The sequence below is a fragment of the Clavelina lepadiformis genome, chromosome 8 (assembly GCF_947623445.1).
Source record: "Clavelina lepadiformis chromosome 8, kaClaLepa1.1, whole genome shotgun sequence".
Taxonomy (NCBI): Eukaryota; Metazoa; Chordata; class Ascidiacea; order Aplousobranchia; family Clavelinidae; genus Clavelina; species Clavelina lepadiformis.
The window spans coordinates 7355909-7382112 of record NC_135247.1 but is presented as its reverse complement, the minus strand read 5'-3'; the positions used below and the strand labels follow the sequence as shown (position 1 = coordinate 7382112).

At 34.8% G+C, this 26204-nt stretch overlaps 3 protein-coding genes across 11 annotated transcripts; all 3 read left to right on the top strand.

Moving 5' to 3' along the window:
* The first annotated feature begins 1690 nt into the window (after positions 1 to 1690).
* Positions 1691 to 8237, top strand: LOC143469632 (EF-hand domain-containing family member B-like). Of its 2 annotated transcripts, XM_076967390.1 has the most exons (12): positions 1691 to 2853; positions 3038 to 3175; positions 3288 to 3437; positions 3522 to 3702; positions 3975 to 4104; positions 5025 to 5135; positions 6091 to 6174; positions 6271 to 6493; positions 6617 to 6830; positions 7032 to 7215; positions 7335 to 7458; positions 7614 to 8237. In XM_076967390.1, exons 2-12 carry the CDS (start codon positions 3062 to 3064, stop codon positions 7779 to 7781), a joined length of 1683 nt encoding a protein of 560 aa, XP_076823505.1. In that variant the 5' UTR covers positions 1691 to 2853; positions 3038 to 3061; the 3' UTR covers positions 7782 to 8237. The 2 variants fall into 2 exon arrangements, with proteins under 2 accessions (XP_076823505.1, XP_076823504.1); XM_076967389.1 differs by lacking the exon at positions 1691 to 2853 and having other exon boundaries at positions 2863 to 3175.
* Positions 8238 to 8864: 627 nt separating this feature from the next.
* On the top strand, positions 8865 to 12286 carry LOC143469753 (uncharacterized). Its single transcript, XM_076967561.1, has 7 exons — positions 8865 to 9581; positions 9733 to 9856; positions 9944 to 10034; positions 10152 to 10351; positions 10486 to 10601; positions 10745 to 10872; positions 11057 to 12286. The coding sequence occupies exons 1-7, from the start codon at positions 9542 to 9544 to the stop codon at positions 11180 to 11182; spliced, it is 825 nt and encodes a 274-aa protein (XP_076823676.1). The 5' UTR covers positions 8865 to 9541; the 3' UTR covers positions 11183 to 12286.
* Positions 12287 to 14405: 2119 nt separating this feature from the next.
* LOC143469306 (cGMP-dependent protein kinase 1-like) lies at positions 14406 to 25131 on the top strand. Of its 8 annotated transcripts, none has more exons than XM_076966963.1 (15): positions 14406 to 18030; positions 18238 to 18309; positions 18402 to 18610; positions 18914 to 18985; positions 20084 to 20185; positions 20290 to 20403; positions 20517 to 20681; positions 20765 to 20950; positions 21087 to 21752; positions 22011 to 22123; positions 22258 to 22420; positions 23166 to 23306; positions 23483 to 23623; positions 24012 to 24131; positions 24243 to 25131. In XM_076966963.1, exons 3-15 carry the CDS (start codon positions 18404 to 18406, stop codon positions 24393 to 24395), a joined length of 2343 nt encoding a protein of 780 aa, XP_076823078.1. In that variant the 5' UTR covers positions 14406 to 18030; positions 18238 to 18309; positions 18402 to 18403; the 3' UTR covers positions 24396 to 25131. The 8 variants fall into 8 exon arrangements, with proteins under 8 accessions (XP_076823078.1, XP_076823077.1, XP_076823076.1 ...); XM_076966962.1 differs by having other exon boundaries at positions 18395 to 18610; XM_076966961.1 differs by having other exon boundaries at positions 14406 to 18309.
* The last annotated feature ends 1073 nt before the right edge of the window (positions 25132 to 26204 follow it).

The following is a 26204-nucleotide window of genomic DNA, read 5'->3' as shown; positions in this document are numbered from 1 at the left end:
TCCATTTGTTGGGAGCGCTACACAATAAAACTAGGAGTCGGCAACCACCGGGCCACGGCTCAGTACCAATCCGCAAGAAATTTTTACTGGGCCACCCGGAAACACCACATTAGTAGGCCTAACATAGAAAGAATGTTTTATAAGCGTGGGGCCCGTTGTCAACAAAATTCAAGTGAAAAGCCTTAGTTATAATAATTGGTTCCGTAGTCGTAACAACGGACATTGTTTTTTTGTAATGTGTGATCTAATTTTTAATAACAGCTATTTCAGGCAGTGAGAGTTCATGTCATGGTTAATCAATCAATCCGTGTCATGATGACGGATGAGTTGTAATAAATTTGTATGCCCCAAACATTTTTCACTTTATTGAAAACCGGACGGCAAAATGATGCCTGATATAAACCGGTCCGCTGTGCGAGAAAGTCGTCGACCCCTGGACTAGGGTACGTTGCACCATATTGAATTAAAAGAACAGCTAATATAGGGTTAACATTTTTGAGTAGGCAAAATTCGGGACGAGTTGCATCGAAGATTTCGGTCTGAATCAATAAAAATGAAGTGCTGAATGTTAGGGCTGCTCTTTTGAAATTGATTGTATGCAATGACTGAAGCTATAACCGTTTTTATCAAGTTTCAAGTTTATTTTTCATGACACATTGTAATTAAATAAAAATTAAAACACCTTAAGATAATGTAAAAGAAATTACTATGTAAGCCTATCAGGAATAGTAGCAAACTGACGGCAAGGTCTTCAGAACATATATTTATTTATTTACTTAGTATTCATTATAAAACTTGGCATCGGTTCGCCACCAGTGTGACCGCACAAAGAGATTTAAACACTGTTTAATGTGTTTAAATCTCTTTGGACCGCATCAGGAAAAAATAACAAAAATTAACCACTACAACTAAATTCGTGACTTATGTCAGTTTTTAATCTTTTTTCGGGACCCAGATTTAATTATGGACCCAGATTTAATTATTACCCTCAGACCCCAGACCCAGACTCGCATGTTTTTTGTGGCTCTTCCAGGCGAATCGTAAAATTCCAAAAAAATTGTAAAGGCTACCAAGAGTACAGTTTATGAACGTTTCTCTCTTTTTCTTTTCTTTATTTAGGCCAGCATTTCGTTTATGACGTAACACTAAACATAGAATCCGAAGAGTTAGTTAACAGCAAGTCAACGCAATTTCATTGCTAAGACAGTAAGCTTAGCTCAGTTTAGTCTACATAAATACACTGCAAAACGAAAACGATGACATCTAATGCTAGCAAAAAACGAAAAAAAACATTTTTGTATTGAAATAATTTTGAGGCTCTCTGGTACTTGTATTTTCTGCAAATGGCTCTTCCATTGAATACATTTGCCCACCTGTGCTTTATAGGCTGTAGGTAGCCTATAGTCCAATCAAGGTTCCATTGGTGTGTTTGGTGATGCAATCAACTCAAACATAAAATCTTTTATTTGCAATACTCTTTTAATTTTTTTTTGCCTTGGTAAATTTTGCGTTTTTATTTTCCAGTTTGGCTAATTTCGTTTTTAATAAGTTTGGTTTGATTTCGTTTTGAAAAGTTTTGTGATGTCGTTGTTCCCAAGCAACCATAAGGCTACCCTTTTCCTTTGAAAACCATAAGCGCATTGTAGGCCTATTGTTTATTTTTCGCCATTAACTGTGCGGAGCAAAAATTACGATGCTAACCGTTGTAATTATAGCACAATAAAACACATGCATGTTGGTTCGTGTCGGTCGTTGCCTTCCTGAGACAATAATAACAATAGATATGCAATGTCATACATTTCTTAAGTATTTCTTGTCATTATTTTACCGAAAAAATAGAGTGTATTTTTGCACTCCATAGCAGAATAGAGTATAGAAGAATTGTTACGTCATCATATCATAATTTTGTATTAGGCCTTACCTTAACTCCCTCATTCAGGCCTTCATGTGGAATTGCACAAGTATAAAATATCCAAGTGTAGGATAATATTAAAAATACTAGGCCTATGGTTGCCAACAGGCATAATAACATCAACTACAAGGCACCATTGGTGAAATACATAAATTACTTCTGCAACATTATTTCTTTGTTAACCTATTCGGGTGAGCTTTAACAGTTTAGGCTATCAATAAATTTCTGTATTTTACCAATGGTGTCTTGTATTTGATGGTTGTCGAATATTATAGGCGTAGCACTGAAACCTAAACTAGATTTATTTTGTTACCGTTAGCCTATAGGTAATAATTTTAGAAATCTTACTTTAATGTTGGCTGTGTAGCCGATTAGTTAAGTTAGAGGCTTAAGATGCTGGGCTTGCATTTTTCAATGATACGACCCATATTTGCTATAGGCTAAGCCAGGTTGGAAAGTTTGGTAATTAAAATTTGGAGGACTAAAAAGAAATAGGCTACATGTATAGGATGGTTATGTCTGATGTTTCATTTTGTTACACGTCTGATTTCTCACCCAAAAATAGTAAACTTTCTAATCTGGATAATAGGCTACCTGGTGGCACTACCGTTAAAATGTCCATGGGCTGGGCATTAATGACACTAGCTTTTATTCAGTAATCTTGATGAGCAGTTCTTAATTCGGACAATACAATAAAAAAAAACAAATAAAAAATGTGTGCATAAATTACACCAATAGCTCAGTAACTTGGTCACTTGTTATTAGCAATTCACAATTCACTTGTCCTTAGCAAAGAGGTGCACCTATTGGCTTACTTAGTCACTTCAAAAAGTGTTTCGGTTGTTACTGAAGCCAGACTTCAAGTGTGTTTACAGTGTTTCTTGCATTTTTCCTTCATTGGATCAAAAAACAGCACAGTTTTCTATTTGTTACTGATTAAGGTAACTGCCTCACAGGATTCTTAGTAGGCTAGGTCTGTAAGCACGCAAGTTTTAAAACAAAAACTGATTCTGTGTGTAAACTACGGTAAAAAGTTAGCTGTTGGCTAGTACAAAAGTAAGCCTAGCTTCATTTTGCATTGTTTGATGGAAACACTGGATTGCTATTTTGTTTACTTTTTACAAGAAAAAGAATCGTAAGACTGTAAGTATGCAAAGCAATGCAGGAAAATACCGGGACACTACTCCAAAACTTGCACCTGCAGGAAAATTGTTTGACCAAGGTGGTACAGCAAGTGAATGCATACACGAACGAGGTGCTGAGGTATGAAACTGACAAAATTTTCATCAGAAGTTTCATGCACACTGTTAGAATCATATTACACTCTTCTGCAGAGATTTTCGCTTTAAGTCAATACCATTTGTGTACTTTGCAGCCACCAGTTCCACCAATTGTTGAGAAGTTTTGTAATACAAATGTGGGACGTCCAGTTGTGGGGACTGAAAGAGTCCATCATGGAAGAGCAAATGATGATGATTTAGCATCATTGTTTTACCATGGCATTAATACTGCAGGTTCTTTAAAGGTATGGCAGTATGTCATTGAACATGTTGGCAGGAAAAGCTTTAACCATTTGATTAATTATTAATGCAAAAATTTTAATTTGCAGGCTAAAGATTTGGTTAATCCTCAATTTAAGTCTTTATTTAAAGCTCGAGTTGATGATAAAAAGGAGTCGTTATATTTAAGCAAAAAGGAAAAGCCTCTTGGTAAGCCACGAGATAATAGTGCTTACATGCCAAGTTCCATGGACAAGCTCATAACAACCTTTGGAAAGCCCACCAAATTTAGTAAGTAGCAGGAATTTAGTTTCTAGGTTTCATGACAATCGTTTTTAAAAAGATATTACAATTGTTTTATTTTACACCTGACTTTCGTCAAATTTAATTTTTCCATTACATATCAACAGATATTTCCTATTATTACATTGCTGGTGTTGGAAAAAAGATCTTGACATTTTTCTTGTTTGTTTTGATATTATAATATTTGCCATTTTTTCATCTGACTTTTCAAACTCTTATGCCCTATTTGTAATAAAATGGACATTATCATGTTTATTTAGATGGAACCGCTGGAGAAGTAGTTAATCCTGAAAAAACAAGTAATGAAGTTGAATCTGAGAGTCAAATTGCCCATGAGAAATATGTCATCAGTCACAATGATTACAATGTTGGTGAAATGTATGACAGAAAGTAAGTCATTTTTGACAAGCTTGTAACTCAGTACAAATATTTATATTGTGGTCGGTAGTTTACACTTGATTTTGGTTAAAAGATATTATTGCGTAAGGGCTAAGGCTTAATATACATAAATGTAAGGCCAAGTGTGAGAAGTATTGGTTTTAGAAAGTACAAAAATACCAAATAAATGTTTGTTCAAATAGTGGGTAAAGCAATATTCACATCGCATTTAAGTAGTTAGTGGTTCATACTTGAAGTAAGCTTAAATTAATGTCATTCCTTGTTGTTCTTCATAATATTCTTATGGATGATAGCATGAGAATGGCAAACAGAAATGGCTGCATTGCTTATTAAGAGTTAATTTATCAATTGTTGATTGAGGTACAAAATTGATCTTGAAGTCAAGATTTTTTATGCCAGTAACATTTCTTGTGTTTAGGTAATGTTTGGTGCTTCTTTTATTCTCAATATTTATTTTTGCTTCAAGTAAATTAAGTGTTCCAAAGCACACTAACAATATAGACTAGTATTATGAAAATGGTGTTACTTTGAGAAGAATACAACTTTAGCTCAGGTGAAGTTAGAACAAGCTTTCCTCAATTTGCTCCGGTTTTGACATTATCAGCAACTATCCTTGATTTACAGGAGACAACTAGAAAAGAAAAGATAGTTATAGCAAGCATATGAAAAAGCAGAAAAGATTTACAGCTATAGTATGTAACTACAGGCTTCCAATATTTTGCAAAGTCGTTTGGCATTATTTTTCTATGTTCTATTGTGTTTGAATTTCCAGGAAAAAAGATAGTTATTAAATCATCATGACTTGAAAGAGCTTTCTTTTGTAGTATGTTACTTTTTTAATTAATCATAGTGAGTATTGGTAACAGCTGTTGGGTGTTTTTACTAAACTATTTCTTGCTGATAATATGCAGGTATGACTGGAGTCAATTTACTAGAGATTCATGTTATGGTGTTGCAACACCACATTCAAATGAAGGTAAAAACACTGCAAAGTCCCTGAAATGGTTGCATGATACTAAGGCGTAAGTACTAATCTACAAAGCCTTATTTTGGTTTAAATGTTTATACCTTGTATGTACTTATGTTTACATTTACCTGTATCAGGATGTGAACTTACGATGCTAAAAATCACTCAAGCGTATAAATAGGACTTAAATTGACACAAAAGATTTTTTTCTATGCCATGCGTAGGTTTCAAATGCACCAGACATGAAGCGAAGTACAAAAATAGATTTAACATATTAGCATTTCAGCAAAAGAGCAATGTTTGTAGTCAAACGTAATGTTATGATTTGATTTTTCGTTTATTTTTAATACTGTCAACACTGCTTTAAATTCTTCCTGTTTTTGCTCTTGCTACCTTTCTTTTCATTCTTAACTTATTTTATCAAAATAAATTCATGATATACTACATTTGTTCGATATATTTTTTTGACGGGCATGAACTTGATTACCAATTTCTTGGCTATTAACTTATTTATATTTCAAGTTCATTACTTGTTAAATTACTATCTACTGTTACTGTGGGAAAAGGTATGATTTTAAAAAATGTACAATAATTAGTGTACGGTTGAACAAATTTTCACAAATTGAGATTATTATAAAGTACTAATAAAAGTTCAGATAGAATGTTAATTAAAAGAAATTTTTAAAAAATGAAATAATTTTAAACAAAATAAAAAATAGCATACACTAAATTAAATTTCAATTAATTTATATAGAACCAAATTATGTTTATAAGAATTAAAAGTGTATTTGGAAACTAACATTGAAAATTTACATGTTATGACAATTTTAACAATGGCGGCTTATTAAAATCATTTTATCGGCGAAAAAGTTAAATTTATTTAAAATCATTATTTTTACAACACGTGGCTGCTGTATAAGTAATCAAATAACGGGTAACCAGCTTCACGTTTTGAATAAGTAACCAGTGACTCAGTAAACAAATTCATGCCGATAATTTTTATATGTCAGCGAAAAGGGTGCAAAAGTAGTATCAAAAAGGGCAGATGACTTTAGAGAACGGACTCAACCGCAGCTTGGAACAGTCCATGATCCGTAAGTTAAAGTCAACCAAATGGTATTAAACTTACAGCAACTGTACTTACCATTCTTATAATATTGATATTTACGTTGTTACTACAATTTTGTTAGAATTGTTGACACCCTCAACGTCGAGTCTGGCCATATTTTTGGCATAATGCTTCGACCAGACGAATATGGAGCTGGTGATTTGCTACATGGTAGATCACCTGATTCTTATATGAGAGGAAGAGACCGTGAACGTGGTGTAATGCACGCCATTAGACAGCATCTTAAGAAAGCAAACTACCATAATTTCAATGACCTTTCTCAAGCTTTCGCCCATTACGATAAGGTAGATGAACTTATTTTGGTAAAAGAGAGGACTAATTTATCACATTTAAAGTCTGAAAATGTGCGAACTATTGCAAAAAAAAATATAATGTCTGCATAACAATGTGTTTACTTTAATCTGTAGAATAAAGACGGCTATATAGACGGACAGGAGTTGCGTGATGTCTGTTATCAGCTTAACGTTCCAATCGAAGATGAGATGCTGAGTTTGCTAATGTCTTACTGCTCTTCTAGTGAAGAAAAAGATACAGCAGGAAACGGTCTTCTTATCGATTATCTAAAGTTTGCCAATTTCCTCAACTGGAAGGACAAAATGCCTCTACCTGCAGACAAAAAAAGTAAGAAATGTAGGCTAGGAATGAAAAAACCATGATCTTGCATTAAAACCAAGTAATCTTCGTATGGATTACCGAAACATTCTAAGTGTGAAATGGTAAGTGCTTCTCAAGCATTTTGCCCATTAGCGTCACCATTACCGCTGGCGTAAAAATATGGGAATTAGCGCAGCAAAAACGGAAAAATTATTTAATTGTTTGTAGCTGGAAAAGAACTTCCCGTTCCTGAGACACCAACTATAAAGAAGCAGATTGATCGGGCAATTACGCAGCATAAAACGTCGTCATCGGTAATTGGATCTTCAGCGTTGGGTGGAGTGAGCACACAGGAATATCGCGTGTATGGCATTCCGACCGTTCGCGCTGACAAAGCAGCTCCAAATTTGAGGTAAACTGGGCGACTTCCGCTTGTTTCAGTTCGTTTTCATAGACCAGCATTGATCTTATTATTTTTAGTTTTGCTTTTTATTTCAAATATGCTGTGCAATTTGTTGCTTGTTGTTGCAGAAGAGTTAGTGATCACGTAAATTATGGTGACGAATCTGACGCCTATGGTTTGGTGAATCCTTCCATTTACTCACAAAAAGGAGTTTACGAATATGATTTTTTTCAACCGAGATCCAGGGACGAAGTGAGTTATCAACTGCTTTATTACATGAAATAGCAGTAGACGGTCATGTGATTTTTATATTTAACCTGTAATTCGTAAAAAAGAAGCATAAGATGCATATAAATGTTTCCCTGCATTTGAATGTTTTTATCAAGGACAATTACGTTTATTTTAAGTTGAAGCGAATCTTCAGTAATATTGGAATTGAAATGACGTCAGAAATGTTTGACGAGGCTTGGAAAATCGCTGTATCACGTGATCCACGGAGCAGGGGTCAGGTGTCTGTCGAATCTTTTCGAAATGTCCTTGATGACGTCCAAGCCACAGCTATAAGAGCAAACTGAATTCTAAAGTTCGAAATGTCGTCTATAGAAATATAGCATTTAACTTTTTTATGACATGTTTTATGAATATGACTGTTAAAAATTTTGAAAATATGTGAGATCTTTACGAAGTAATGTTATATAGCCGTTGCTATTGTATAAAAGAAATTTTTGTGCAAACAATATATATTTTATGCATTTTCCTTGTAGTAGATATTCTTCATTCTGTTTATTGCTAGCATGTAGATTCAAGGAAAGCAAAATCCATAATAGAAATTTACAGAAAATTCACAAAGAATTTCGTTGTGAAACAACTAGTTTTATTTTGACCGTATAAACTTTGTTTTGGCAAAATTTTCGAAAAGCGAACTTTGCTTTCTACGAATTTCGTAAAGAAATATTCTTGTAAATCCTTTTATTTTATGCCGTTAATTATAGTATATTATGAAGAGTTGCTATTAAACTAATGTTGCATTAGTATTTTTAAACACTGTTACCCCCTTCCTTCAGAAACTTAGACTAGCCGTTATACGTAGGTCGTAGCTCTCAGCTCAGCGATCACAAATTTGTGCACGGTTTTGGTAACCACGGTGTTGCACCCATGAACATATAATTTGTGGTGTGGACGTGGTAACCCTTTTTACCTTGTTTACTCGTAAATATTTTCTTATGAAGCTCATAATAATGATTTATTATCAAAATCAAAAATTCATCAAGTGGTCTAGGTTATAGACAAGCATATTCTGAGGATTTATGGTGCACTTTGAAACGTCTTAAAACAATTTTAAAGTAAATACACAGCCTGCTCAACATTGTACAGTTCTGTAGTTTCGATAGAAGTATCATCTTTGTGGTCTTACAAATTCAGGAATCAACGTTTCCATTACAAATAACATAAAGCGTAATAATAATAGCGCAAAGGGTTTGTAGGCATATCACATGACAAAAGCGAGTCACGAAATCGTCAAGTGGAACGAGGCTTTCAAAAACGAATTGTAGAAAAGAACGATACGCCTGAAAGGATGCATCCGCCAAAACACTGTGGAGTGTTTAGGAGAAAACGTTTCACCTTCGTTCGTTCCGAAGTTAACCATCATTTAACTCCTTTTATTTGGTTTTGCTTGGCTTGTTCAACGGATAAGCGACCTGAGGAGTTTGCAAAGTAAGCTACAAATATCAGAGATAGGATGCATAAATTCTTGATTTTTGATTTTAATTGTAACTTATAAACAGATAGCAAGCATTTTTGTTTTTAATTGTAATAGCAGAGATCACGAACCAGTAGTTCATGAAAGGTTGAAGAATACATCTAGTACAGCCAGCCATAGTTTGGATGGTAGCCTAATTAAAACAAAATGCTACGAGAATGACAGGAGTTAAAACAGAAAAGACAAAACCAATTTCTTATGGTGGTGATTTCGTATGGTCCATTTAGGATTACTTTTTTACGATTTACTTGGTCAGCCTACAACTGTCAAACAAAATCGGGTTTTGCTCAGATTTGAAGGTTTATTCTTAATTCACACTGCTTTAGCTCTATCCAGAATTATAATGGAACAAATGCATGTGATGTATGTATCCACCTCGATGATAACGGCATTTTCAACAAATTAAGTTTTTCTAGGTTATGTAAATAATAAATGTTCTCCGAGTAGCTTTACAAGACTTTTCGGAACATTACTTATTCGGTGAGCTTTTTTCTGGCCTCGTACATTTTAGCGCAACTGTCAGTTTGGGCTTTAGCAAATATTGCTAATTGTCTTATCTTGGTTGGAAACATCATGAAAGCAGTTTTTGTTTACATACTTTGTCTTCTTTTTGGTAAGTACTTCTTTGAAATATTCCCAGTTTCCTAGTTAACTTAGCTTGTCTTTCGAAATTACAAGTTTGTTTTTACAGCTATTTATCGACCTTTGCAAAAGACCGTTGTAACTCTTCGTTGTTATTGTATGAATAAAGTTTCTCTGTTTAGTTGCCGGAGCTAAAGGTAACCATGGAAAATGTGACTTTTTTGACTACGGCATATTGGTTCACTCATGTCAAGGCGAGTTTGTTGGAAAACTTCAGAATTCAAAGCAACCTCATGATGATTGCTTGTAAGTATAGTCGACATTCTTACAATGTAACCAACACCATAAGCTTAATGCTCGAAACAATTGAAGTTTTTCAATACCTTCCTTTAGTGAAATATTCCGAGAAACTCAGAACTGCCTCGTAAACCGACCAATTGCCTTTTGTTACAAAGATAATGTTTCGGAAGAGGAACTTAAAAAGGTCTTATTTCTGCAAAATGTTACAGTACATATGAAAAACATATGATGTTTAAATTTTTTAGATTTTCTCTAGAGTAACTTTTGATCTTTTCTCTTTCTCTCATTGCTCTCACTTCAGATTACACAAGAAGAATTGAAGTATTTTGGCTCTGAATCAACCTATTGTGATTTTGGAGGAATACAAGCAATCGATTCCATGTTTGAAGATGTGGAACAAGATACCTGCGTTGAGGAAGTGAATGAAACTGTCATAGAAAAATGTGAACACTCATTTTATAACGAGTTTCGTAATAATCCTTCCAGTCCTAAACTGTGCAAGTAAGTTCCAATTAAATAAAATTTCGGTTTAATTTTTAAAAATTTCCAAATCTTTAAAAATGCTTTAAAAGATAATTTTGAAAAATTTTCTCGTTATTGAAAGAAAATAATATTTTGTAAAACATATTTTTTAGCCTTTCTCAAGAAATTCACGCTTGTCAAAGAACGTTGTTGGCAGCCTGTCGTGAAATATCTATGACAAAGTTTAGAGATCATTACGAACCCCCATATTGCCTTACGACTGCTAGAGGTGAGAAAGACAAGATATACTTAAAAATATCAATGCAGCTGTTAGTTTTAACTCCTGAAGGGTTTGGCAACTTGCAAGTGTCCGTTGTTGTTTATATGTTATATACTCGCTTTTATTTTGTATGGATAATTTTATGTACACAGATATAGAGGAGAAATCAAAAGAGATCCTAGCAGGCAAAAGTCATGCAACTTTTTTAGACGTATTGATTCCTTTATTGGTGGTTTCAGTAGTAATAGTCATCGGACTTTGCATTGGTTTTTGTCGAATGGTTTGTGCAGGCTTATTGTATTCTGAGCTCGTTATATGCATATTTAGCCGTTTTTGCTGTGTCATTCATTTATCCTGGCATTACCTGAAATGCTTTGCTTGTTTTGCTAATGTAGCAAAATTCGTGCACTGTTGTTGTATATACGTTTTCGCTTTATTTCTTTATTGATATTTTATACATCTAGGCAAGAAATGAACCAAAACAACAAAACAACGTCGAACAACCAAAAAATACTGTGCAAGAACAACCTAAAGAAGAGGAGGCAGAGAGCGTTCCGCTTAAAACGATTGTTACAACTGAAGTGGAGTAGATTTGAGGTTTTCGTTTTTCTTGCTTTGAAATTTTTTGCGCTTGCTAATTGCAAGTTATATCTGACTTTCAAGCAACGTATCAATTTGTAAGCCGAAATATGCATCTTCTTTGTGAAACCGATGTTATTTCATAACAAATAACTTTTATATGTGCGTTTCAGCGGGGACTCTTTCGTACTTTTTCAAATGCTTGTATTCTTTACAGATTCTGCAGTTATTATTTTAAAACACTAGAACTCTGTTAACTATAGCTTAACAAGTAACAACAATTGAAAATTTCCTTTATAGGCTTATATTTCCTTGTGACATATACGGAAAATATTTTATCAATAACATATTGATGTTAGTCACCTAGCTTTTTGTATTCCGTTTTATTTGTTTTTTAAAGTATGTTTTATTATACCTGTACTTGTAAATTTGTGGCGTTAGTTGGCGTTGCACCTAACCATTAAAATCGTAATTGAGATTACGATTTAATAAATAATTAAAGCACATTGTCTTTTGTCACAAATTATTCACTTCTCTGAACTTGCTTCATTAAACTTGATTTGAAATGTGGCCCTGGAACAGGTGTGTTTGTTGGGTGTTCTAATTCTGACGCTGTCACAGTACAATGTGTTTGTTTCTTGTGGGGCGAGCAAAATGTCCTAATACACGTCTTGTCGTCTGTCGTCGGCTTCCGTGCCGATTTTTGTCAGGTTGAGTGAAGCAAACAAAAAGACAATGCTGCTTGGGAAGAAACGCCAGAAAGCACAGTTGACGTTCTATTTGTTTCATTGCAGTTGTTGACCAACAGGTTACCGGCCGTTACCAAACGCAACTGTAGCTGCGCCAAGCCACACTGACATGATTGCTGATCTTTTTGAGCCAATAGCTCTGCAGAAATTCTTGTTAGTTGTTGTTAGTTTTAATTGGCTTCCCTTGAATTAGGACTGGTCTTGTAACGATGACAACAGCGTTGATAGAAAAGTCTTTATATTTACCACTATGTTTTTAATTAATATGATTTTATTTTTAACTAGGATTTCTATGGTGTTTGCTTTGTAGCAATAACAGAGAAGTGAATAAATTTGACAACGAACAGACAAACGTGAATACAGTGACACACTTATAGTAATACTAATAGTTACGTACTAAACAGTTTTTAGCCCAATAACATAACGTTTTAGTACATTAGAAGTCAGCACGTAGGACAAACAGCTAAGTAGCCTCTGAAGTTTATTGTTCAAATAGAAACATATAGTTAGAAATAGTTTAACACAAGCCTAACTACTGTGAATTTCAACTTCAAATCAAAGCATGGCAAAACAACAGGGCACACCTGATGGTGCTCAGCCGGTAAGTTAAAATTTACATTCAGAAGGAAGAGTAAACGAAGAACATTTTTGACAGTAAAAGCAGCAAAATGCCTCAAATTAATCCACTGCGCACAAAAAACTTAAGCCTTTTACATTGCGCCCACCCGTGTTTGGGCGTGATATTTCACAATATTGGGCGGTTGTAAAAGTGAGGAACTGTTCATCCCACTCTCGCTAATGCCGTTGGCCCAGAACAATCAGAAACCTTAACTTCTCATTTCCCTAACCTTGAAATCAAGTAAGTGAATTACCTTTATCTTTTGCCGTTACGAAAACAAAACTATCATCTGGTAAAATTATAGACTGTTACAACTCTGGAGAACTCGTGTTAAGGCTTTATCCAACTCTAAATGATTGATGAAATTGTGGTCTATTGATCATGGCCTATTGATGTATCCTTAACAATGTACTACCTCGACTGGAAGTGCTAAATGCTATATTCATGAAAAATCACGTAAATTTTAACCCAAATAAACTTTTGAAAATATTGCAAGAAACCAACCTAATTTCGAATCATTAAAAAACGACAATTAACCACAAAGAACGCACTTCTGCTTCTAAAATAAAGCTTTAGAGTTAGAAATATACTGCTGGTCAATTGTTGTTTTCATTTATAATGCAGTACTTTAACTCAGGTGGTAAATACTGTTATTGATTAATGCTGATTTTATTTAATTAGCCTAGGTACCTGTACCGAATAAGGCCCACCTAACACTTTTTTGAAAATAACTCAAGAACCATAAATGAGAATAGACTGAAAAATCGTATTCTATTAGTGAGGGTATATGACTACAACATATTAAAACCACAATACCTGACAACCCCCCAAAAAATGTTTATAAAGAAATTAAAAATTCGAAAAAATGGGCCTTATTAGGAGCATAGGCTCCTAATAAGGCCCACCAATTTTGTGAGTATTTTGATTCAAAACATAGTAATAGACAACATATAACATTATTAGAAATTTCACATTTTAAGTTGTACAAACATTTAAAAAGATTCCACTAGGCGCATCAAAGTAACTGCAACAATTTGCCAACTGATGACTGGAACCACTCTTGAAGTCTGGACATCAATTAGCCAAGCATCTTGTATGGGCCTTATTAGGCGCATGTGGCATCCACGAAAAAAATGTCACATTTTTATCATCAGAAAAATTTTAGCAAACAAAGTGCATTATCCTTTTCAATACTAAGTTGGTTGTTACATGAAAACTTCAGCCGGCTGACAACAGTTCATTTAACCGGCCAAATTCTCACTTACTTTTTTTCTAAATTAACAAAACCACCTTAACTGCAAATATCAAATTTTTGTTGTGCTCTAGCGAATCGGTTGATCACGTGACAAGGATGAAATCTGGTAAACCATCATGAATTTATATTAGTTTTTATGTAGGGACAAAATCTTTCATTTATTTGCACGGGTTTGCGAAATATGAGCAATGGGCCTTATTAGGGACCGGGCCTTATTCGTTACAGGTACCTCATATTGTAGAAGCAAACTTTGGTATACTGTAGCTATACTTAAAGAAAATAAGCTCCATCAAAACTTCAAAAGCTAAAATGCACAAAAAGTGATCATTGGTCGGTAAAAAAATGTATTCCGCTAACTTAGAAATATTAAAATAATCGGTTATAAAAATCTTAATAATCATTTAAAATTCGAGAAAAAAAGGCGCTCTGCAGATGTCTGCACTCTGGGCAAATTTATTGTCACGCTGTGAAACCTTGTGAATGTCTTCACTCATAAAACAGACAGCGCCTTTCGCACCTCAATGATGGTGCAAATGAGATGACAAAATAAGCACAGCTGATCACAATGTCTACAGCTACACGCAAAAGACGATTCGTATAGATAGGAAATTAAAACAACTGGCATACAGTGCTCTGTAGAGAAAAGTCATAATCCGTTTTTTTGCTATAATATAATGTTTAAATAAGCTAGTAACCCCTGACAAAGGTGATATGAGCCTTTATTGAGTGCAAGTTTGTTGGTAACGAGTTAAAAATTGTTCGGATTGTTAGTCACTTCTTTTTACGCCTTTACAGCTGCACGTCAACCAGCAACACCGGTTTTTGTTTCATAGCAGGAAGCTGCTACAGCAATCAAGCATTAGTGACTGCGTTTTAAAGGTATTTTCTTTATATGAGTTAACGCTTACTGCTTCAATCAAGACGAAGTTTATTACATTGTGTTTGTCGCTGAAGTTTTCTTTTCATCGCCTTAAGCCTAGCGTCAAGTTTAAATTTATGTAACATTTGGTCTTTCGCAAAAGATTATCTGAATGTTTAAGCATTCATGAGTGCAATGTCAAAGGTGTTTTGAAATTTTGAGCCAATCCAATAAGGTGCTGATAGTTATAGGCATTCACAAAGGATAGAATATGATATTTACACGGTCTACAGACAAACAATAATTCTTCTTGTGATGCATAGTTTGAGCAAATGCTCACTTCGATGTTCAACGAAAATATATAATGAGCTTTTAACTACTTTTCCAATATTTTAAGAATGTACATTTCAAGAATGATGACAGAACCGTGTTAATCTTTTATGATCAGTAAGCGGTATATACAGGTAGCACCGTTATACGCGCAATCAAGTTTTTCTTATTAAACACTTCGGAAAATTTCAACTTTATTATGTATACAAAATATACTATAGTGGATTACGAAAAGACCACAAGTACAAGGTTCATCCGGTAGAATAAATTTCTGTAGATAAATCCGATGACTTGATCATTATTTTCATATAGTCTACATAGAAAATTCATGCATGCAAAAATAGAATGTAAACCGTTACCGGCAAAATCAAAATTGGTAGGCCTTGCTAGTTGTTAATTATTTATGAACGAAAATCAACACGATTAATAGCTTGGTGACGAATTCCAAAAAATAAAATTTGTGCGTGCTATATTGGTTTGTGTTTGCAAGCCTTGTACGTAGATGATGAAATAATTTTATATCAGTTTGAACGGCAGTGATTGTACAACAATCACCGCGATGCCGGGATCAATGTGGTTAATTCTGATGTTTGATTACGTTTGCCAGGACAGCTTTTATTCAATCAATATCGATTCATTCGAAACGAAGATTGAGGTTTGACGAAATAGCTTGCGTCACATAGCAGTGTACAACGAGGTGCTCATCCACTGCCAGGGCATTTTAGAGATCGTTGTTTATTCTGTTATGCACGTCATATTCGGTTAGTGCAGTTAGTTAGTACTATAGTACTAAGTATACTTAGTAGAAGCTATAGTGTATATAGGGTTTCAGAACCAAACATTCTTTGCGACGTCATTTGTAAAACAGCTATCACAATGTCTGCGACCCCAGCATAAATAATTATTATATTCCATTCAGTTAATATAACAGCCACGGTCGCTTATGAGCAAAACATGCTAACAATCCATTTCTACAATCCAGGTTACTCAAATTTGGTTGGCAAATCGTGGTTTGAGAACAGCTGAGCTAGAGCAACTTGCGCCTTTAGCGCGATTTTAGACCTCTGTTATATATGACTGTGAGTTATATAGCCGTGTACAGATCAGATACGCCTAACATATAACACTAACATATAACATATAATACGTATAACACTGTTATACTTTCACCTGAGTTGAAAAACGGATTGAATTTATAACTAACTGTATGGGTTTGTAGTATAGCTTTAATTGCATGTGGTGCTTCAAGATTCACTTTTGTCTCAAAAAACTTTACAGAAAAAGGTATAAACGCAGCTAGAGAATTTACTCGAGTAGATATAGAAAGACAAGTACAGTATAAATTACTTGATGTTTATGTTATATATTGCGGTTTTGTACATCAAGATTTCAATATAATTACGTAAAAAGGACAGTTATGAAAACATTTGTTTCCTCTAAAAAATGTTCCTCTTTCGTGATGAAGTTTACAATGGAATATAACCAGCGTCAAAAAATTCAAAACTCATGTATGTGCCGGTTGAACAGGCAGGAAATAGCTGTGACACTACCTTTGAAAAATATTGTTTACATCAACAAAATAGCTTTTTGTCAATTCAGTTAACTCGAATCAAATAATAAATCTTAGGTAGAATTAGCAATCCACCAGCATGGTGGTATTTTTAAGACATATATACAGAATATATTTGAAGAAAGAACAAAGCGTTCTATTGATTTAAAGTTTAGATTAAATTGTTGTTGCAAGCATCACTTGTCCAAAACGACACGAGTGCTTTTTTGCTGTAATTAAAAATTGGTAGTCGCAGGTGGCAGTATTCCCAATGCTATGCCTATAGCAAAATTTATGCTTTCTAACGCACTGGACACGTTACATAAAAAGCGCAATTCTCCTGCGCCTGATGTCAATCAACATTGTCTTTGTTTGGAGGTACTATTGTGTCGTTAATTACATGTGTCCATGCAAAGATCAAACACAAAGGTATTGTGTGGCTATGAAACATTTTTTTTCAATGATAGGCGTGATTTATTCAACCGAATAAAATGACGTCGCTTTATTTGTGTAAACACCATCGCTCATGCCAAAGATCAGACAGGTAATTAAACCTGGCCTTAAAAATAGGATTTTTTAGTTGAGCATTGTTTATTCAATTGTCAAAAGTTTTTGTTTGCGTTGATATGACGAACGTAGTAATGTATTATAACAAGTATTATAATTTTACTTCCCCAATGAATTGCTTCTCGTGTCATTGCTGACGATTTTATGAAATCATGGAATCAAAATTTGTTGCACAAATAGCAATATATTATAGCTGTTGGGAGGTTACAGTTACATATTAACCTTATGACAAGCACTTGAAAATACGTAACATCACAAATAACCATCGTCACTGTGCAATGGTTACCTAAGCTTTCGGAACTTTGCCAGCATGTTTGCTTTTTCCAGATATGGATATTGTTTTCTTTCAATTCGGAAGAAAGAGCGATACAAAAATTACCGCAGTGGATTTACAGGCGAGTGCTCATAAAATATGATCCTGTTGAGAGCATTTCTGTCTTCATTCATTCGATAGCAGTTTTATAATCATACTGGAGCAAGAATGAAGATGCATTATTTATGTTTCTACTTTCTATGCAGCTATTTTCTTAGTTTAAAGATTATCTGTCGCTTCAAGCGCAAATGAAAAACTTCCTTGTCGAGAATAGGCAACAGCTTTGACAGCCAGAAGTCAGGGTTTCAATCGTATTTGGTTGTTTTCTGTCGATTCAGGTGTACAGAACGAAACAAAATTGTATTCAAAGTCAGTCACAAAGTTAGTCATTCCAACTATTCTAGCTCAGAGCAGCATAGGAAACAAGCAAACAAGATTGGGTTATATATGTGAACGCATAGGTTATGAAGTTAAGCTTGGTTAGAGCTGTGCATAATAGCTAAACTTCTCTAGCTAGATATTGCGGATCTTGTTTCAGTAGAGAGTGAGTAGCCGAAAAGAAAAAATCAACGTCTATTTACCGGCAAGAAACTTCTACGTTCAGAGCGCATTCTCTCGGTAAATTAACCCAACCTACAAGTTATCACATTCTAACCTTAACTTTGCCTAACATATCACCTACAAATAACTGAAATCTGAATTCAATGAATATTAATAAAATTTAACTATTTGCACGTTTTATCCTATAACCAAACTGCTGATATCTAAAACTTAATCTGCCGATGAAGTGGCTTTGAACGCACAAATCGTGTTTCGATTTGTTAGAGTTAAAGAAAAAGATGTTTCTAAACCATACATCAGGCGCCTCGTAAAGGAAAGGTTGTTTTTGTTGCAGCTGTAAGTCTGTTACTGACATTTGTCAAAAGATAAAGCTTCTTATAACAACTAAACTTTTTTTCTCGGTGTGGATGTTTACATTTAGTTCGCAGATATGCCGTGGTCATGCTGGCCTTGCACTAGGAAGCAACCACCGCCTGTATCTGATTCCGACAAGCCTTCCAACGGTGTTTTCAGGCTAAAGGATGGAATCACAAATAGCAGTGGGAATGAAGCAAAAAAGGATGAAATGATAATTGAACTCAACCAAAAAAACGAAACTTTGAAAAGAATTGCGAATGAAGCGACAAACAACTTAAAGGTAAATACGTCATATTGTTGTTTAGTGTGTTGATATCTATCTCGTATGCATCGTATGCATAAATAAACAAATATATTGCAAATAACGGTATTATATTAAATGATTTATTAGCGGAAGTGCAACAATGGGAACTTAGGGAACAGGTTTCGGGTTTTGGGTTTTCCAAAAATAAATAAGGCTTTTAAACATTGTAAAACAGTTCAGTTTGTGAAACAAGAAAGCGCACAAACCGTCAAAAATTTTGGTGTTTAGTGTGACGACAATAACATATTTCAAAACCCTTAAATATTATCTTGATAAAAGAGAAAGGAAGCAGCTTTGGAAATACTAGAAGAGAGACTGGAAAATGCAGAAGTTTTAAGCGAAAGAAACGAGGTAAATGGTTAATTGTTGCCTTGCCAATTTCAACTTTTGAAACGAAGTCTTCCCTGACGACACAACTGCACGTTCAAAAAAACACTTTTAATTTAATACGTCAAAATGTAATCTTTCCAATGGACCAATATATGTCGTTAATTAAACTTTATGAATAGATAGGAAATATGTCTGTGGTGTGCACGCATATGTCTTTTACAGCTGTCGTTATCAGTGGTAGTCAAGTATCGTGTTATCAGTTTTTGTCATCAGAATTATACATATTTTAATGTTGTGACTAGTGTGAAAAACTGTATACCTATAATTCAAAACATTTTTGCGAATATACGCTTTTAAAAATTGAAAACAAAAACATTCGAAATAGCAACCAAAAAAGAAGAAAAACGTTTCTTCGACAAACTAAAAGATTTGCTTTACAACTCATCCTCTTAATCGTCAGTGTCATGACTGAATTGAAGAAATTTTTCTTAATGTGTTTTGGAATTTGGTCTTCATTATAATTCCATATTGTTAAGTTCTTCCTTTTACCAATTTTCACGTGTATACTGGCACTGCAAGGCACGTTTAACCGACCTAATTACACATACAATATTTGCAAAACAGACAATTTGCATAAATAATATCATCCCACCTGCATAAGAGTGAAATATGAGGTTTTCAAGAACAAGTCTAGTTAAATGTTGTTTGCAAACGGCTTTAACAAACTCTTTTAGTTTATTTTCACTTCGCGGCCAGTTGGCAACACCTGAGTAATACCGTAACTGCTTGGAGCTGAAACGAGGTTTGGCATCCCAGAAAAAAATATTTGGATCTCCTAGAAAAATTTGTCAGACCTCCTTTTAAAGGAAATTATTTGTAGTAGTTTGTGTTTTATCCCACTCAAAATACTCTTGCCTCCTCTGATAACCCATGTTATAGTTAAGGGCCTGCACGTTCCCTGTACTTACCAATGTATATAGTATCAACATATTTGTGATATTTGTCCTGTGCACCATATTTGCAATTCCCATTAGTAAAGTGATTTATTTGTCAACATAAAATTATCAAACTACTACCAGGAATATTGTTTTGATAGTAAAAACTTGTTTTAATGATTAGACTTTGGAACGGATGCGTCGTGACCTTGAACGACAATTGGAGGAAAGGGACAACGAAATAAGAAAGCTCAAAGAAATTTTAGCTTCAATTCGTCCGACAGAGGTGAAGAAAACAAAATTACATTTTTTACTGCAAGTATTAATTATAGTTAAAATATATTTGAAAAATTTGTTTAACAAAGTTGTCATTTGCAAACAACTACTTAGCCCACATCCATCAATCGGGATAGAAGAGCCGGCGTAGATGGAGGGAAAGTGGAAGCGCACGTAAATGCCAAAAAAAATCAAAAGTCTCTAGAGCAGAAGAAATTTTTGAAACGAGTAAGAGCTACTAGAACATACATAACTTTAGCAAACAGGCAAATTATGCATGAACAAGCCCATTTTTTAAATTCAAAATATGTAGCTAAAACATTCTTTTGAAAACAAATCAGGCTATCCAAAGCAATGATTTCTTGAAGAATCTCAGTGATGAACAAATAAATGAAATGATAGATTACATACAAAGGAGTTTTCCGCCAAACGGAGTGTTTATAAAGGAAGGAACAAAAGGAGATAGATTATACATTTTGGAATCTGGTGAACTTGAAGTTACTCAGGTGAAATGGCTGCTGGAAATTTACCTCTTGCCTGTATATTTTGGTTTATTTTCGTAATATAACAAACAAGTGCACCATTTTAGGGCAATAAATTTCTTAACACCTTGAAACCTAACACTGTGTTCGGAGAACTAGCACTTCTGTATAACTGCAAAAGAACGGCTACGGTAACCGCGAAGACACCCACAAAAATATGGATGCTGGAAAGAAATGTTTTTCAAATGATCATGATGAACACAGCAAATACAAAACGAGGAGAAATAACTCAGGTAAACAAACCTATAAAGCTGTGCTATTTTGTTATGAAATATAAGGCACTGCCTCTTTTTTAAATAAAACAGTTTACTATCCTGAACAACCACTGAAAAGATTTCATCAAAGCTGATGCTTTTGTTATACATGTAGGCACTGAAGAAAGTCTCTCTTATGAAAACGATTGGAAAAGGCAAGATTGGAAAATTAGCTGATGCTTTGGAAGAGGAAATTTTTCAACAAGGCGACTACATTGTTCGCCAGGGCGAAATCGGTGACACCTTTTATATTGTTATGGAAGGAAACGTAGATGTTACAGAGCTCAACGCAGATGGTGCTAGTTTGCCAGAGATTTTTAAACGGACGTTGGGGAAAGGAGATTACTTTGGAGAAGCAGCATTACGCAATGAAAGCGGTAAGCGTGGAGCCAACGTCATTGCCAAGTCCAACGTTGTAAAGTGTATGACACTGGAAAAGAAGCCATTTTTATCATTGATTGGAGACCGCGCCGACAAAAATTGGGACTCTAATCCACAGCATCTAAAACCCTATCTTCATTTAAACATTTCTAAGTCCTCAACAGCTTCCATTTCATCTAACCGAAGCAAAAGCCGCCTTATAATTGATCAGCCGAGGAAGCCAAAAGCAAGTGCTATATTAGATTTGCCACGACGCCGAATGCATTCGTCATTTGAAAGTGTTACAGTAAACGATTTCGAAACCATTGGAGTCCTTGGGGTTGGCGGCTTTGGAAGAGTGAAGCTGGTGAAACGACGCGGTAAAGATGATCGTAGCTATGCTTTAAAATGCATGAAAAAGGTGAAGTATTATTATTATTATTACATTGTTTAAATTTCTCAATATTTGCAACACAGAGTCATAGGTACCACCCAGGATCTATCAAAGTGATTGAGTCAACTAATGTTGTCTGTGTTAAAGAGCCCGTTAAGTGTATTCCTGGTAGACATTTGCCAAGGCTCTCTCCCTGACGTTGTTGGAAGAACTTTGAGCTTAAATATGCTTTACAATTTTCAAATTAATCTTACGATCTTTGTTTTTAGCATGTTTTTATTTCAGACCTACATTGTGGAAACCAAGCAACAAGATCACATTTATTCCGAAAAAAATATTATGAGAGATTCTGACAACCCATTTATAGTTCAACTGTACAGGACGTTTAAAGACGACAAGTACGACTTAAACACGTTATTAACTAAGAGATCCGTTTTTTAAAACCCAGTTAAAATCGAAAATATTGAATTTTGATGCTGGTAACGGATAACAGAAATAACAGCTTATTGATTTTCTTATTGTTTTTCATTAGATACGTATACATGCTTATGGAGGCTTGTCTCGGTGGAGAACTCTGGGCAAAACTTAGAGATGATGGCTATTTCGAAGAAAAAAGGGCACGATTTTATGCAGCATGTGTAATTGAAGCTGTTGAATATCTTCATCTACACGGCGTTGTATACAGAGACTTGAAAGTGAGAGGAATGTGATCGAATATAGCGCGTGCGTACTGTACAGTGGCGTATTTAAGATTGCGTTGAGGAGTTGAGCAAAAGTTTGTAAAAGCTGGGTTAAAAATTAACGTGCTCATCTAAATCGTCCAAAATGTGCAAAAATTTGCGTTGAAATGAATTGTATCCTCATATTTATACGTACAATAGCTGAAAATTCATTTATTCACTTTTAAAGCGCCGTTTACAACGATTTAGTAAGGCCATATACAACGATTTTGAAACGCCGTATATCCACTTTTTGTACGTTTTTCTATAAGTTGTAACTAATAAGCAGTCACAAACAAGGAAATACAATAGAATAAAAAGCGTTAACCTTAGAAAGGTCTATATGGTCCAAAAAAGTTGGGTTCATGAGGTTGGGTGACGTTGGATCTCCCCCCTAAATACCTGGTACTGTAGGTTAATTACCTACAAAAAAGTTAATTTTAATATGGCTTCAGTTATGACCTATCATGAGTTAAAGTGGTAGACATGTTAAATGCTATTAAGCAAACATCTACAGTATATAATTTGTACACGCACTCCTGATATGATTAAATATTTAACTTAAAATATACATAAATTTGGAAAATGGTTTATGGCGCCCCGTGCGTACAACATTTATGTATCGTGCTGACATCCAGTAACAAAAACCTATTGTGCACAGGGTAAATAGCTCTTCATATAGAGGTACAATTAACTGCTTTTACTTACCTTTTGATTGTAGCCGGAGAACTTGCTTTTGGATAAGCGAGGATATGTCAAACTTGTCGATTTCGGATTTGCAAAAACCATCGATCACGGGGAGAAAACGTGGACTTTCTGCGGCACACCTGAATACGTTGCACCAGAAGTTATTTTGAACAAAGTAACTTTTCGCCTGCTGAATATTTATGACCCAGTTGTTTTGTTATGGTGTTGTCTGCTAAGCTGCGATGTAGATTTACGTATGTTTACAATTACAAGTGTTTACGTCCAGCCTTACCGCCATTATTATCGCCACAAAACGTAAAACAAGGGCAGTGATTTTTAAAATTATTGCAGGGTCATGACGTTGCAGTGGATTACTGGGCTCTAGGGATCTTAATTTTTGAAATGCTAACTGGAAACCCCCCGTTCCATTCCTCCGATGCTATGAAAACTTACAGGATGGCATTGCGTGGAATCGATTCAATAGAGTGGCCGGTAAAATTATACTTTTTATCGATAGAACGTAGTGCTGTGAGAAATGCCGTTTTGCGTCGGCTGTGACAAGTATATACGTAGTATACTCTTGTCTAAAGAAGAAGACGGTTATGCACTAACCTGGAGTTAAAAACTGCTGTTCGTATCTGCAGTGGTTAAAAACTGCTGCACTGGTAAAACAAACAGTAACTTGGTAGCCTATACATTTGTAATACAACCACTGTTAAAAGGTACTTGATGCGTTGACATCTTGACTATTTTTTATGGCTTACTCTGCAATATATAAAATTATTTATATTTGTGATTTATTAATTAATGTATTTATTTACTGATAAATTATCTGTGATTTAAGATCGATCGAAATCGAGCTCATATTATTAATGCACAGCAAAAGGTCAGCAAAGTGGCACAGAATCTGATCAGGCGACTGTGCCGAGAGAACCAAACGGAAAGGCTGGGTAACCTCCGGGATGGTATTAACGATATCAAAGGACATCGTTGGTTCTCGGTAAGAAAACGTTTATTGATAAATTTGCCGAATTCTGATGAGCACTTAGTTCGTATATTATGCAAATCGCTTTATCATTTATTGTAAAAGCACAAATACATTTTGCTTTAGGGCTTTGCTTGGACATCTCTTAGAAATGGAGAGATAAAAGCACCATATGTCCCAGAAATCACTAGCACCAACGATTTACGAAATTTCGATAGCTTTGAACTGGAAGACGATGCAGTTGAAATAGAGTTGTCTGGATGGGATAAAGATTTTTAATTACGCACACCGATATATGGTAGCTCTTCCGATCGGATTCAAAGAAGGTGGTTGTCCACGAAAAAATCTATATCTGTAAAACTTTGCACTGTATTCTTTTGCAAACAGAGTTTATAAAATCACTGTAACATTTGTTCCTGTGATCATTGTTGACTTCAATTTGTTATGTAAATAATTATTTATGAATTGACCTCGGAACTTGTTACAACGTCAGTTTTATGGGCACAAAATGTGGTCGTACGTGTTTGATTTGCTGATGATTTCATTTTGTCCTTATCCAAGTTTGATTAATACACATACTAAACTTAGATGAATTACACTATACTAGATGAAGTTTACGTTTTTAAAATCGCCGAATTTTAATGATGCCAACCTGTCTTTTATTTTGAGCAAGAAATCCAATCAATTTTTTAAAAAGCTGTATTATCCATTCTGTTCGGATTTTAAGCACCTTTGTTATACGAGCTGTATGGAAGCTTTCATGCAACCTCTGCATACATTTGGGACAAAATTACACAACATATTTGACCAGACTGGCTTGTTCCCCCCATGACTAAAGAACACAACTTTAGTTTTTTGTAATAACTTACACGAGTTTTTACATGATTTATTAATCGTTGTACAGTTGTTACCAGCAAATTATTACTTTCCTGCACTTTTTAAGCCTTTTCGGTTTTGTCATTTTTTCCCGTGCATTGCGTATGCCGTATGCTAATAAACAACAGCTGGCATTGTTTTATATTCGTTTACACCGCGTTGATGATGCAAAGTAAAGGAATGAATGACTGAATATAGCAGTTACACCTCAATTCGAAAATCGGAATGCATGAAAGAAGCCAGTTACCTAAACTTGTGGTGAAAATGTGTCTGCAGATTGCGGAGCGCATCAACACCAACAGAAAGCGATAGAAAGGTAATATCTCCTCAGAAGAATCTGCCGTCGAGCTTCAGCAAACACTTGGTTATAAACTAGGCGTCGGACCCAAATAACATCTGCCCTGTACTAGACCTGTATTAATCAATGCTAGGCCTGTCATGACGTCTTGGCTATATAGAGTCCCATCTTCCCGTTTGGAGCACTTCAGAAGTCCTAAAATCTGGAAAAACGTCCTTCTGTAGTTGCGATCCAATAACCTCAGATACTGACAGGAGACTCAAAGCTATATCGTCAGGGTGACCGATGAGAATCTCCTGGGATGTGTTTAAAGAGAGTATAATACAATAGATATGGAATTTTTCCCATGTCCTGGCAGAATTATTTTTTGTAATCATATGTTGCGATACAATAAAATTCTTAAGTAAGAAAATTTTGCTGTGATTTATTTGTCGTTTTCCTTCCACATGATGAAATATTCAATACAAATGTCTCATAAAAAAAAAAACTGCATAATTTTAATGACAAAAAGTATAGAAATATTAATTTTTTTTCGAAAACCATTTTTCAAAGTTTCAAAACCAATGCATTACCCTCCATTAATCCAGACTGATAAAAAAAATTAGTGGATCGTGGCCAAACAGCGCCGTTTAAGTCTTGCATATTGTTACTATATTACGAGTACTAATGGTGCGTCTCACACCATAAACAACTTCCTCGTTCTTGCGGGTATCCGACCCGTTGGGCTTCGCCGCTCTTTCTTTTGTTAGCCGGCAATGAAACTGCTCCGATTTACTCTATGCTGTAAGTTGTTATAAAATAATTAGGTTTAAAATCGCAGCCTAAAGCCCAGAAACTCCTTTGTTCCGGCAACACATCGCTACTATAGAGCATGTCGAGTCATCGACAACTAGGGTATAAGATTGCAAATGAAA